At 32.2% G+C, this 13,551-nt stretch overlaps 2 protein-coding genes across 2 annotated transcripts; one reads left to right on the top strand and one right to left on the bottom strand.

The window, feature by feature from the left end:
- The first annotated feature begins 5,550 nt into the window (after positions 1-5,550).
- Positions 5,551-7,444, top strand: LOC140877072 (metal tolerance protein B). The gene is made up of 2 exons (XM_073280561.1): positions 5,551-5,679; positions 6,123-7,444. Exon 2 carries the CDS (start codon positions 6,123-6,125, stop codon positions 7,245-7,247), a length of 1,125 nt encoding a protein of 374 aa, XP_073136662.1. The 5' UTR covers positions 5,551-5,679; the 3' UTR covers positions 7,248-7,444.
- Positions 7,445-7,541: 97 nt separating this feature from the next.
- Positions 7,542-10,036, bottom strand: LOC140877074 (ras-related protein Rab11C). The gene is made up of 3 exons (XM_073280562.1): positions 9,825-10,036; positions 9,437-9,666; positions 7,542-8,271 (listed from the first exon to the last, which is right to left on the bottom strand). The coding sequence occupies exons 2-3, from the start codon at positions 9,599-9,601 to the stop codon at positions 7,783-7,785; spliced, it is 654 nt and encodes a 217-aa protein (XP_073136663.1). The 5' UTR covers positions 9,602-9,666; positions 9,825-10,036; the 3' UTR covers positions 7,542-7,782.
- Between the last annotated feature and the right edge of the window lie 3,515 nt (positions 10,037-13,551).

The raw sequence follows: 13,551 nt of genomic DNA, 5'->3' as shown, positions 1-13,551 counted from the left end.
ATGATTAGAACAATGAATGAAAACTATAATAAACTAAATAAAACTAAATAAAATAACAATCAAGTGACAAAAAGTTAATCAACTATAATATGTTTAGACAAGGTTGAATATTAATATTTGTATAGAGAAGTATTAAATAGATTAACAAGAGAGAAAGAGGGGAAATTTTTTTGAAGAAGAGTTGGAAAAGAAGAGACTAGATGCGGCATAGGAATCTATTGTGTATAATGTATATATAATGTGTTATAAATATAACTCTAGCTAAATAAAACTATATACAACGATGCGGTGCCAGGCGGTTTGGGCCAAAAATTATAACTGAACCGTGGCGACGGGGTGGTTCCCATTTTTTTTTAAACCGCGATTATTTTTAAAAAATGAGATACGGCGGTGCGGGGAGGTACGAAGCGGTCGGTTTGAGCGGTTTTTGAACAAATTTGATCACCCTTAAATACCATAGTCTAGTTTTTTTTCTTTAAAAAAATAAAACTTTTTTAATATACAATTTATTTTTTGAAAACTTTAATATACAATTTATATTTATATGAATTAGAGCTTCCAGGTTGATTGCTTTGTTGAGATGTTATAACATATATTAAAACTAATGTGAATGAAGGTTATCACTTTAACTTAAAACACCAATCCATTTTGCTAGCTAAGGGAGTGTGTAGATCAACATTGAGTAGTATATCTGACTCTTGGAAAGACCCGGATCAAGTTCTCGAGATGGTGATTTAGATCTAGACTTGTCAAAATAGGCTGAGCTCGCCGGGCCAGCTCGTCCCGCCATAGAAATGGGTTGGGTTGGGCAAATCTTAGCCCGTTTGGAGGCGGGCCAAACGGGCTGAGCCCGCGCGGGCTGGCCCGTCAATTTTTTTTTATTTTTTTTTTTGCCAAATTGTATTTTTTAGTGTTTTTTATACATATCTTTTAGTTTTATTGAACTTATTTTGAATGAATTTTAAATATTTAGTATTTTTTTAAATTTTTCATATTTTATTTTACTAATTAATTTTATATATTATTAATTTTCATAGTAATATTTCTAATATTGATTAAACTATTTGATTAAATTTTATTTTTCATTTTCTTAGAATTTCAAGTGTTTTTATATTTTTTTTAATTAAAAAAAATAACATTTATTTTTAAAAAAAATAATAAAAAATTAGGCGGGTCGGGGTTGTGGAGTGGAGGGGCGCTCGGTCGGTTGATTTTAACCGACCGAGCGCACCCCCATTTGTAAAAAAAAAAAAAAAAAATTGTTTGATCCTCTTCCTTATTTGTTTAGTTAATGATGTGTAATTACTAATTACCCTATGAATGAGATTAACAATCCGATGCCCCACAATAGATGGTATCAACCCGCGGCCCAAGTCGGATTGGGTTGGGTTGAGCATTTGGAGGCCCGCCCGCCCCGCCTAAAGGCGGGTTGAGGCAGGTTGCATGCAGACCCGCCCGTCGGCCCGTTTTGACATGTATATTTAGATCCACGAAACTAGTAAAAATCACATCGGGTATCAGCAGCGTAAAGAAGCCTCTGACGGGCCCCTGGCATTAGCGGAATAAGATGGTCTGATTTATTGCTCCAACACATGCAGCGGTATTCTTGGTATTAGGCGGGTGCAATTGTAATTTGCAGCAACTATCGTAAGGTTTTTTTTTTTTTTTTTTTTGGTTCTATTTGTTTGTTATTTTATATTTTAATAGTAAACTTTATTATTATATTAAATCAAGTAATAAATTTAATTATTTAAAACAATAAGATTTAATATTTGAACCGATTAAAGTACTTGTTTTAACACATTTTAATTAGTTATTTAATTAATTCATCATTTTAAAAATTAATTATCTAAATTATGTTATTATAATTTAATTAATTAATATTGAACACAAAGATACAAATTTGAAAAAAATTAATATTACAAACACTATTTTTTTGAAAATCAAAGAGCATGATACAAAATGAAATAAAGAAACATATTCGAACATTTATGGGATTTATATAGTAATACAATTAATTAAAACTTAGATATTTGTGTTTTGATTTTATTTTATAAGTGTCATTTTAATTTTTGTTGTATTTTATTAATTTATCTTCAGACTATTTTTATGTGTGATCGTAATTTTTTTGAGTAGTTAATAATTAATTACAAGTAATTAAAATAATAAAATTAAATATTTTTTAAATAATTCTGAAAATAGATTTAACTAAAAAAAATTTAATTCATTAATATTTCTAATGAGTATCTATATAGAAATTATTTTAGATATTTTTTATTTTTAATTGTTGTGTTTAAAAATATTTTATTCAATAAATTAGTTGTTGTGAATAAAATAATAGAAAATATTTTGATAATATTTTTTTAACGTAGAACTTTTAGGGTAAATGAGTTGGAGTCTCATAGATGATTTTTTAATTTAGTGTATGAATTACATGATCTTGCAAATATATCGTGACGAGTTGTTGAGATGACCTTAGCGAATATGTTCAAACAGTCGAACATTTTCATTCAAAACAATTTTTTGAAAAATATGAAGATGTGTATAGCTTATAAGCGGTTAAAATAAAAGTTAATTGGTAAAAACTCCCCATTTCATATGTTTTGTTAAGATTCAATCACCGTCAGATATTTTTTTTTTACTGCACTCCCTGATTCAAGAAAAGTTTGTAGTTACTCCCTGGGCCCACAAGTTATTTTTTAATTGAAAAACAGGTATAAAAAATTGAAAATCAAGTACAAATATATGAAATTTCAGTACTAAATATTTCAGATCTGGTATAAAAACAAGTTTTTTTGGTATAAAATATTTTATGTTATATTTTATCTCTCTAAAACTGAAAATATAAATCATGATTTTTGTATTCCATTTGAGGCAATTGATGCCATAAATATATAAATCAATACGTAAATTAAATATTTTGTACTCAAATTTTTAAAATTAATGCGCATAAATTTTTAATTTTTGTGATTCTCAAAATACTGATATTTGTACTGATTTATAATAAACAAATGCGTTAATATAAATATTTTGTAGATAAACATGTATGTATAGTAAGCTTTTATTATTAAAAAATTTGTTTCAATGTTATACTCAAAATTTTAATTTTTATACCAGATTTAAAATTATTAATACTCAAATATCATATGTTTGTACCATATATTTAACATTTTATACCGATTTTTATCCATGAAAATAAATGTGGGATCAGGGAGTTGAAACAAATTTTTTGAAATAGGGACTGAATCTAAACTTATATTTAAAATGGGGGACTGAATCCCAAGTTGCCCTTAAAATAAACTGTATGATAGTTTATAAACTGTTTTTAAAAAAAGTTGGAGTGACCCTATTTTTTTTAAAAAAAATCTTATTTTAAATTTTTACTTTTTCCAAAATAGTCTTCTATATTTACATAAAGTCCGGCCATGGACTTAATTTATTAAATATTAAACATTTTTTTAAAATAAAATTTCCAAAGAATATCAATTTTTTAAATTAAAATATGAAACATTTTTATTTTTTTGTAATATAGATTTAATATTTATGATAAAATTTTAAATCTATTTTTAAATAACATTCATAGTATTATATTTTTTTTTAGTAATTTTAACAATAAGAATATCTTATTATATCAAACTCAGCAACATCTTTAATTTGTTTAAAATAATTTCATCCAAACACTTTAACAGCTTATTTTTAAAATAAGCCGTGACAACTTATAAGCTCCTAAACCAGCTTAATTAGAGAGTGTTTGACTAAACTTATTAAAAAAAAGCTTATAAGCTCCTAGAGCTTAAAAACTGTTTTACGAGCTTATAAGCTGTCAGGTCTTATTTTAAAAATAAGTTGTTAAAGTGTTTGGATAAACTTATTTCAAGCAACTTAAATATGTTGATGTGTTTGGTATTATAAGATATTTTTTTGTCAAAATTATCAAAAAGTATATAATTATATGAAAATGATGTTTTGAGTTATACATATACGAAAATAGTTTTAAAATAAACGTATATTAAAAATAAAATTGTTTTAATATTTTACTTTAGAAAATTTTTTGTGATTTGTAATTTTTTAAAAATAATATTTAATATTTAATAGGTGGAGGATATGATGGAGATTTATGAAAATATTTAAGGATATTTTAGAGAGATAAAATATTAAAATAAGATCTTTTTGAAAAAAAATACCTCCCCCTTACTTTTTTAAAATCAGCTTAGAGGGTGTTTGACTAAACTTATTAAAAAGAGCTTATAAGCTCCTAGAGCTTAAAAGCTGTTTTACGAACTTATAAGCTTTTAGAACTTATTTTAAAAATAAGCTGTTAAAGTGTTTGGGTAAACTTATTTTAAACAACTTAAAGATTTTGATATATTTGGTATTATAAGATTTTTTTATTATCAAAATTACCAAAAAAAGTATAATTATATGAAAATAATATTTCGAGTTATACATATACGAAAATAGTTTTAGTATTAAAATATAAAATTATTTTAATATTTTACTTTAGAAAAATTTATGTGATTTGTAAATATTTTTAAAATAATATTTAATATTTAATGGATGGAGGATATGATGGAGATTTACGAATATATTCAAGGATATTTTTGAGAGATAGAATATTAAAATAAGATCTTTTTGAAAAAAGTACCTCCTCCTTACTTTTTTAAAAACAGCTTATAAGCTGTCAAACAACTTATTTTGACAGCTTATAAGCTGTTTTTAAAAAATGTTGCCAAACAAAATTTGAGAGCTTAAAAGCTCTAAAATAGCTTATAAGATGTTTGAAAGAGCTTTTAAGCTCTGCCAAACATCCTTTTATACGCTGTCAAACAACTTATTTTGACAGCTTATAAGTTTTTTTAAAAAAATTTTACCAAACACAATTTCGGAGCTTAAAAGCTTTAAAACAGCTTAAGCTTTTAAGCTATGCCAAACACCCTTAAGTCCTAAAAGCTTATAAGTTTTTTTAATAAATTTAGTCAAACACCCAAGTCATTATTACTGCCGCAAAGGATTTCAAATGGATTTGATTTTTTTTATAGAGTAAAATGGATTTGATATTGATATTGTATGAAATATATATTTCAAATAATTCGTGAAACCAAATCTTTTCGTCAATCAATACTTTCATTACAAGGCAATCTTATAAGTTTATATTTAGATGAGAAATTTTGGACTCGACAGAGGAAATATTTGAAATATAATGTGAAATTCTATTATAATGATTCAAAAAATTTTAGTCAAGGATTTAAGATCTTATAAGTTTGGAAATAAATTTGAATAAAAATGATATGTAGAAGATGCGACAAAATCAAGAATCACGCATGAACAGGGAAAAAAACTCCATAAAATTTGTTTTTTCGATTATTTTTTTTTATGTCAATTCAATTTTTTAGAGGCGGAGGTTATTTATAATTATTCCTGTCCGAACCGTTTTGTCCGAAGAAAGTAGAAACAACCGTTAACGGTTCTTTTCTTACCGGTTTTCATGAATTCCTTAAATAATTTTCAAAAAAAATATGATTTGATTCTGTAACAGATTCTTTACACGATCTCCATTCTCCCAATATGTTAAATGCATAATTATTCGCCATCGACAAAGAAACGCATAAATCTGGTCTGCGCAAAAAAAACTTTTGGGTTTTGCGTCTTTTAATCTTCCTCCTGTTCATCGGCTGTCTGGTATGAGTTTCTTGTCCAAAACTGGGATTAAATTTCTTGGTTCAATATTCTACGTGCAAATTCGTGCTTCTTGATTCATTGAATCGATTATATGCATGCCGTTTATCCAATGTGAGTTTGATTAATAGTTTGATAGTTTTAATCAACTTTCTTGGTTTTTTTTTAATAAAAAAAATCCGATTTTGGCTGCCATATATAAAATTTCTTGTGGAAATTCCGTCGACATTTGGGCATTATTTTACGACGATGAGTGATTTTGAACGTTTTGAATTTATTGACTTCTGATTTGTGATGAAAATTTCAAGTAATGTGCGTCTTATGTTTGAAATGAGCAATATGAAAATGGTAGCAAGAATTATGGAGATAAATATTTCTGAGTTCATGTTATGAAATGTGGTTTGGTGATGAAATCTGCGAGATAACAAATCTTTTTTCCTTCGCAGATGGCGTATGAATCGGCTGAACTGCGTCAGATAGAAACCGATGTACCGGAATGCTTGGAACAATTCGACCAGAAAAAGCGGTTTTCTTGCAGCTCAACATGTCCGTTTTCGAACCAAGAATTCACAGAGTTTGATGCAGCACAACGATCAAAAACTACCGTCAAACTCTGTGGGCTTACAATCTTGTACACGATAGTGATGATAATTGAGATTCTTGGAGGAATGAAGGCCAATAGCCTAGCAATCTTAACCGATGCGGCGCACTTGCTTTCAGACATTGCTGGATTCTCCATATCCATATTCACTGTATGGGTGTCTGGTTGGGAGGCAACCACTCAACAATCCTTCGGGTACAGTCGTCTGGAAGTTTTAGGCGCCCTTATATCGGTGCAGCTAATATGGCTTGTGTCTGCAACTCTGATATATGAGGCAATTAACAGACTCCTCATCAAGAATGCAACTGTCGACGGTACACTCATGTTTGCTGTTTCAGCATTGGGCTTTGTCCTTAACTCTCTGATGGTTTTATGGCTTGGACATGGCCATCCGAGTCACGATTGCCATTCTCACCATTCCTGCAAAAGCAAAGATCATGATCAAGAAATGGTGGAATCTTGCCCACGAAGAAACAGGGATGAAAGCACGAAACTCGTACCCACGGATCTAGTTCATAAAACTGAAACGACAAACATAAACATTCAAGGCGCGTACCTACATCTTGTGACCGACCTTATACAGTCTTTCGGGGTGATGATTGCTGGATCGATCATTTGGTTGAAACCCAAGTGGTTGGTGGTTGATCTGGTGTGTACTCTTGTTTTCTCTGTCGTTGCTTTGAGTACGACAGTGCCGATGCTGAAGGGTATATTTGGTATACTGATGGAACGTGCACCCAGTGAGATTGATGCTGCTGCCCTTGCAAATGGACTAAAACATATTAGAGGAGTTTGTGATGTGCATGACCTTCATGTCTGGGCAATTACAGCTGGAAAACATGTGTTGGCTTGTCATGCCAGAATTGAACCTGGGATATGTCAAAATGAAATCTTGGATACTATCAGGAGATACTGTGAAGTAACTTTTGGGATTCATCATGTAACGGTTCAGATCGAACAAGAATTATGATCTGAGAAGGTTGCATGAACATTTCGAAAATAGACAGGATTTCTTCAAATTTCTGCATGTTAATGGAGAAATGAATTCTAAAGTTTTTCTCGCTGCCCATTTCATGCTTTGAAACTATGGTGTTCGAAAAGGCAAAGCTAGTAAGAATTATGATTGTTTGTACAAACTGAACAATCCATAATAGTACACATGGAATCAAGAAATGGTGAAGTTATAATCAAAAATTCCCAAGGGAGTATCCAAATCGGCAATAAATTCACCGAAGAATATAGTGAGAGTCGAAGGCAAAAAAGGTAGACCGAAAGACAAGAAATTGTTGCTTCCAAACAAACATCACCAGTAATAGTCATTTTGACAAAAATTAACAAGAAAACTACCCTAAAACTCTGACCACCGACACCACCTTTAAACTAACACACTGAAAAGTAAGTAAGAAAGTGTTACACCAGAATATATTGGAACAAAAAAATAAATGGAACCGAACAAGAGTTCGGGCTTCTATGGATCCTGAAATTGTACCCAGAAATGATACAACTCAAGTTGAACAACAGCCTCTTCTCACATTTCCAGAAGTATCACTAACGTTGATGGTTGTACCCTGACCAGGAACTGCGGCTGCCGCTGCGGCAGCTTCTTGTGCTGCTAAAGCCTTCTTGCTAACAATATGATATATTTCGGTTAAAATGGTCTGAAATGCCTTTTCAATATTATGTGCCTCCAGAGCTGATGTTTCAAGAAATGAAAGTTCTTCCTTCTCGGCAAAAGTCTGTCCATCTTGCTCTGCAACTGCTCGGAGATGGTTGAGATCAGATTTGTTTCCAGCCATCATGATAACAATGTTCGAATCTGCATGTTCCCTCAACTCCCGAAGCCATCTTTGGACATTGTCAAAAGTTTGCCTCTTAGTAATGTCATAGACAAGGAGTGCGCCAACGGCTCCTCTGTAGTAGGCACTGGTGATTGCTCGATATCTTTCCTGGCCAGCAGTATCCCAAATCTGGGCCTTAACCGTCTTTCCCTCTATCTGTATAGTGTGTCAAGTATACCGGAGTTACTAAGAGAACCAATGGTGTTACCAAACTCATCACCATCCACAACATGGATCATTAACACAAAACAACAATTTATGGCAAAAGCAAAGAAATGGATAAGAGTCATTATGAGACATCACTTCTACATGGTCAAAAAGATAGACACCTATTTTCACCATGGGGACTAAAGAAACTCAAGACATGGTTACAAATAGTAAACTCACTGAAATGAAATTATTAAGCACAGTTTATGTGAACGGAGTTAATCGAGACTTCAATCTCAAACAAAGCACAATGCAGAGAATAAAAGGATAATAACGGTCGTACCCGGACCCTTCTCCATTACAACACATAATTCATAGACAAAGCAAATTTTGACCACACACGACAAATTGCATTCAACATAAGATGATTCAAGTCATAACCGAATCACGTCTGAATTATATTAACCATGTTTACAAAGTAATGAATACAATGATACATCACATACAAATTCAAAATAGATACATAATAGTGTACACAAGCATACCAACCAGTATATTTATTACACGAATTCAAAATAGGCATTTAGAAATACATACAAATATACCAACATAGGTATCAACAATCTCCCGTAAGAAAACGCCAACTGAAATCTAAATGTACCGAAATTCTACAGGAACTCTAACCACCTAACATGTCTGGTTTTACAACGCTTTCTCTAAACTTAAAAGAACATAGACCAACCAAATTTAACAATACAAAAATCCAATCAACAAATCAGCAACGGAACCACCTCTAGTCTGTCTTGGGGTTGTGATACTTCCTTTAACGTGTGATAAGTCGGCATTTTCATGTCCCAAATACATAAACAGCATAAATACCAAGTAATCTTAACTACCTAGAACCAAATCACAACCTTTTATGACCATATCATGAATTTAAAACATTCAGACAGAACATCACACACGACAATTGACCTCTTTTTTCACATGGAAGTGAACAGTCTACAACAGACATCATATATATCCTTATATCAAGACTTCATGAGGTGCACAGGAAACATTTCTGAAGTCACTAATCATTCACCACGCTATGCATATGATTAGTTAATCAAACAGTAATCAACAAACTAGCCAGAAAACAATCATACACGTCAGAAAAATAATAGTTACTGACCTGAAGAGTTCTGGTAGCAAATTCAACTCCAATGGTTGATTTGGACTCCAAACAAAACTCATTTCGTGTGAACCGAGAAAGAATATTGGATTTCCCGACTCCCGAATCCCCGATCAACACGATCTTGAATAGGTAATCATACTCGTGATCCACTCTATTCGCCATCCGATTTTTTTCTCACTTTAGTATCACGCGTATCTCAATTTTCAACTCCCCTTACACGGTTACACCTTCATATACAAAACCCATAACAAAAATCAGAAACGATTTCCTAGATCCAAAAATTTTCAGATCTACGCATTCAGATCCCAATATCAGCCAAAACCCACCAAGAAATCACAATAATCCAGGCAGGCAAACATAAGATTAAACAAATAGCGCGACTTACCGTAGAGGAAAGATCTTGAGCGTTCAGATTAAAATAGAAAAAAGCGAACCGTGCTGCTACAAAGTTTGAAATGGCTACTCAAATGGGGATGAACTATCGCACCACGACTTCCTAATAAATGGTTTGATTTGATAAAAATGGGATCTTGGAGATAAAATTTATGGTGGTGTCAATGGTGACAGGTTGGGATTGTGGGAATGTTAGTGACCTCCCATGTATCAAATATTGTCTTATAGTCCAATTAATTCACATGATTGGAAAAGGTCAACTTTATATAGTTGAATTTGCTTTCTGCTTTAATTAATTTCAATAAAATCAATTTTTCGAGAGAGACGTTATATTTTGTGTTCGAATTCGAAATTTTGTGTCATATTTGAAATACAAATGAGTGATATGTCATTAACAAATCAAATCAATTTTTTAGTAATATTAGATTTATCTTATTATTGCCTTTAAAATAAATTGGGATTTTAAATTTATAATTTATGTCTAGAATTGAGTTGACAAATGTTCTCTCTCTCTCTTTTTTTTTTTTTTTCCCTTTCTTTTCTATAAAGTAATTAAAATTTTAAAGTGGCTGGTGGGCCGACGTTTGAGTTAGTTTAAAGGGGGGATCGAAAGAAATGGCCCAACAACTTTATTTTGGGTGAGATACCTTCATTACATTTAAGAAGTCATAATTATGCATTGATATTCGATACAATTGAAATAATTACACCAAAAAAAATGTTATTTCATTTACCAGAATGCAAATAAAGTGATCAATCTGAACTCTAAAGCCAAAATTAAGGATCGATAATTCAATTGACAAAGAAAAGTTCAAAAAGATTAAAGAAAATGCATCATGCTCAAAGTCAACTGGCATGGATTCTTAAATATATGATTTTCACAACCAGTATAAAATACACCATATCTTGATAATGTTATCATGTTTGGCATGGATTTTTATTTTTATTTTACATTCAACGCCCTTGTATTTGTATTTACTATAGTTAACATTTATCCATTTGACTTGGTCAATAATCATGAATTTGATCTCATATAAAATTATCAAAATGAACTGACGTGACTGACCATACTAGCCACAATGCACCATTTGGCAGGCCAACCCACCATTTGGGTGAGTTGAAAAATCGATCCAACCCACCTATTTGACAGTAAGGGCTGGTCAACCAGATGAGCTCTGACATTTTTTAGTTATTATGTTAGACGGGTCGGACGTGTTAGCCTGCAATTCACCATGACTCGTCATTGGAGAAACGGAGCGTCTAAGAAAATATCAGCCCAATCCACCTGATTGATGTGGTGACTGATGAGGAGCGTTGATCTGACGAGCATAGTCCATTTTGGCTAGTTAAATGTCATATCAACGTTTGTTTTTCTTCAAAAATTTGTATGGAGGTTTTCATATTTTGCACGAAAATAAACGCCAAAATAAATAAAGTGAAGGGTCATTTGTTCATACCTTCCTAACCAAACAAAGAAAGACGATGTTAATAATTTTTGGTCATGAGTTTAACTTTAAAAAGAAGTCACTAAATCATATATGGACATTCATATTTTTTCATATTCGTAAAAAAAATTTCAAATTAAATCAGCATATTAAAGACAATATAAAAACTTAAAAATATGCAATATTCAAAATATTTCTATTATAACTGACAAATAAGATCAAATATGTGCGAAATTATCATAACAAAAAATAACTCTCTTGCAATTTTACAACTAAAAATACTAATCAAATTCTTCAATGATTTATTTTTCAGTTGATCAGAGAAAAACTTTGATCAGCTTCACTTCTGAGAACTTCGTTTTACACTTACTATTGTAAACAAAATAGCAAGGATGAAGCTAGGTGAAGTAAGTGGTTGCACTCGTCCCTCAACTTTGTCTCAAATATAATATGTTATCATCCAAATTTGCAATAACAATTTTTTTAAATGATTTACTCACACAACTGCTTCATGTGATAAGGATATTTTCTCCACCTCTTAATTAAATTTATGGTTCCTAAACAAGATTTTATAAGAAATGTGAGCATTTGGAAAAATATTCATCTATTTTATTAAAATATTTCTTTACATTGATTATCGATATTGCTTCTCAGAGGCCAAAGACTCATTAAAAAATTCTATACTGGATAAAGTAAAAATAAATATTTGTAATACGAAAGGGAGGAAACCCCAGAAAACAATACATTATATTGGGTCAATATACTCTATAATAAGTTTTATTTTCAAAATTTTGTGAAAATGGCCCAAACGGCGCTGAAAACTGGAGATTATTAATTATTTATCTTACTTGGTAGAAAATTTTCTTGATTCAACGGAGCTGGAGTAAAGAAGATAAACTTTGGGAATAATGCGGTGCAGCAGAGAAATATTCCACGATTCCATCATTCCATGGCTAATGGTGTGAATATACTCCTTAGCTCATCATTTACTCGTGAATGTTCCAAAATCATTCTTTTTCCAGACATTAGATCATTGCTTTGTGTAACTGTGAATATGTTTTTGTACTAGTATCCCGGAAGTAATTGGTTTTGTCTTATGTATATATATATATTATGGAGTTGCAAAACTAGATAGTATAAAGGTAATTACTTGGCGGTCGAAGGGTAATTTATGAGAGTTTGTGCACAACGAAATTAAAATTAAGTAATTAACTATTAGAGGTTTCGGAAGAAAAGATAGTTCCCATGAGTGTTGGGCTTTGACCCAACTTATTATCCCAGCCCACTACCCATCTAATATATATAATTTCCCTTTCCCTAATCTGAATAGTTAGTGCGTTCCATTTGCTTTTTGGGTGAGCAGCCGCAGTCCCCACTTTGAGAAGAGAGAATGATCGTGAGATGGGAAAGTGCTTTATATTTCTCTTTTGCTTATTCTTCTATTATCTTGAATTTGTCAGACTCTGTGTTAAGAAAAGTTGGTAAACTAAAATCGGCTAAGGAACTTTGAGAAAAATTGGAAGAACTTTATACTGAGACTTCAGTGCCTAGTAAACTGTTTTTGCTTGAAAAATTTTTCCGGTTCAAACTTGATTTGAATAAAGATATGCCTCTTCTTTTCTTGGTGGGTTTTTGCATGGGATTTTTATTGTGTGTAGGAGCTTCAAGTTGAGTTTCTCTACTGTGTGTGGAGGTTGTGAACGGGGCAGTGTTTTGGGAATTCCTACTATGTGTAGGCGTTGGTGTAGTGGGCGTGAGTTGGGTTGGGAGAAGCCTTTGTGGTCTTCGCCGTGGATTGCCGGTAGATTGGAGAGTAGTATCGTCTGAGCCCCGGAACCCCTTTATGTTACCTCACGTTTTATTGCCTTGATTGTTGGTTTTGGTTTCCCTGTTCTGTTGTGAGTTTTTGCAGGTGAAACCACAAACGAGTCGGCGGCGGATCGATCGATGATTTTCCAACAGTGGTATCAGAGCTTGGTTGCCGTTGGTTCGTCGCCGAGGAACCGCTGCCTGGACAGCCGTTGCCACTTGGACCGCCGAGGGATGTCTTCGCTGCCGCCGAGAGCTGCTGCAGCCATGGCCTTCGCTTGGATAGCCGCCGATGTTTACATCGCCGTTGGAAGCTAGGTGCTGTCCACCGTGCCGTCTCTGGTTTGTTGGAATCGAAACTCTTGCGATGAGTTTTGCTCTGGTAAATTGGTTGGAACCACTTTTTATCGCTTTAGTAGCGTAACCGCTGGCCGCGAATTATGTGTTTAGATTATGTGTTGGTAG

This window comes from Henckelia pumila, chromosome 2 (assembly GCF_033568475.1).
Source record: "Henckelia pumila isolate YLH828 chromosome 2, ASM3356847v2, whole genome shotgun sequence".
NCBI lineage: Eukaryota > Viridiplantae > Streptophyta > Magnoliopsida > Lamiales > Gesneriaceae > Henckelia > Henckelia pumila.
The sequence above is the reverse complement of the archived record's forward strand: the minus strand, read 5'-3'. Positions and strand labels throughout refer to the sequence as shown.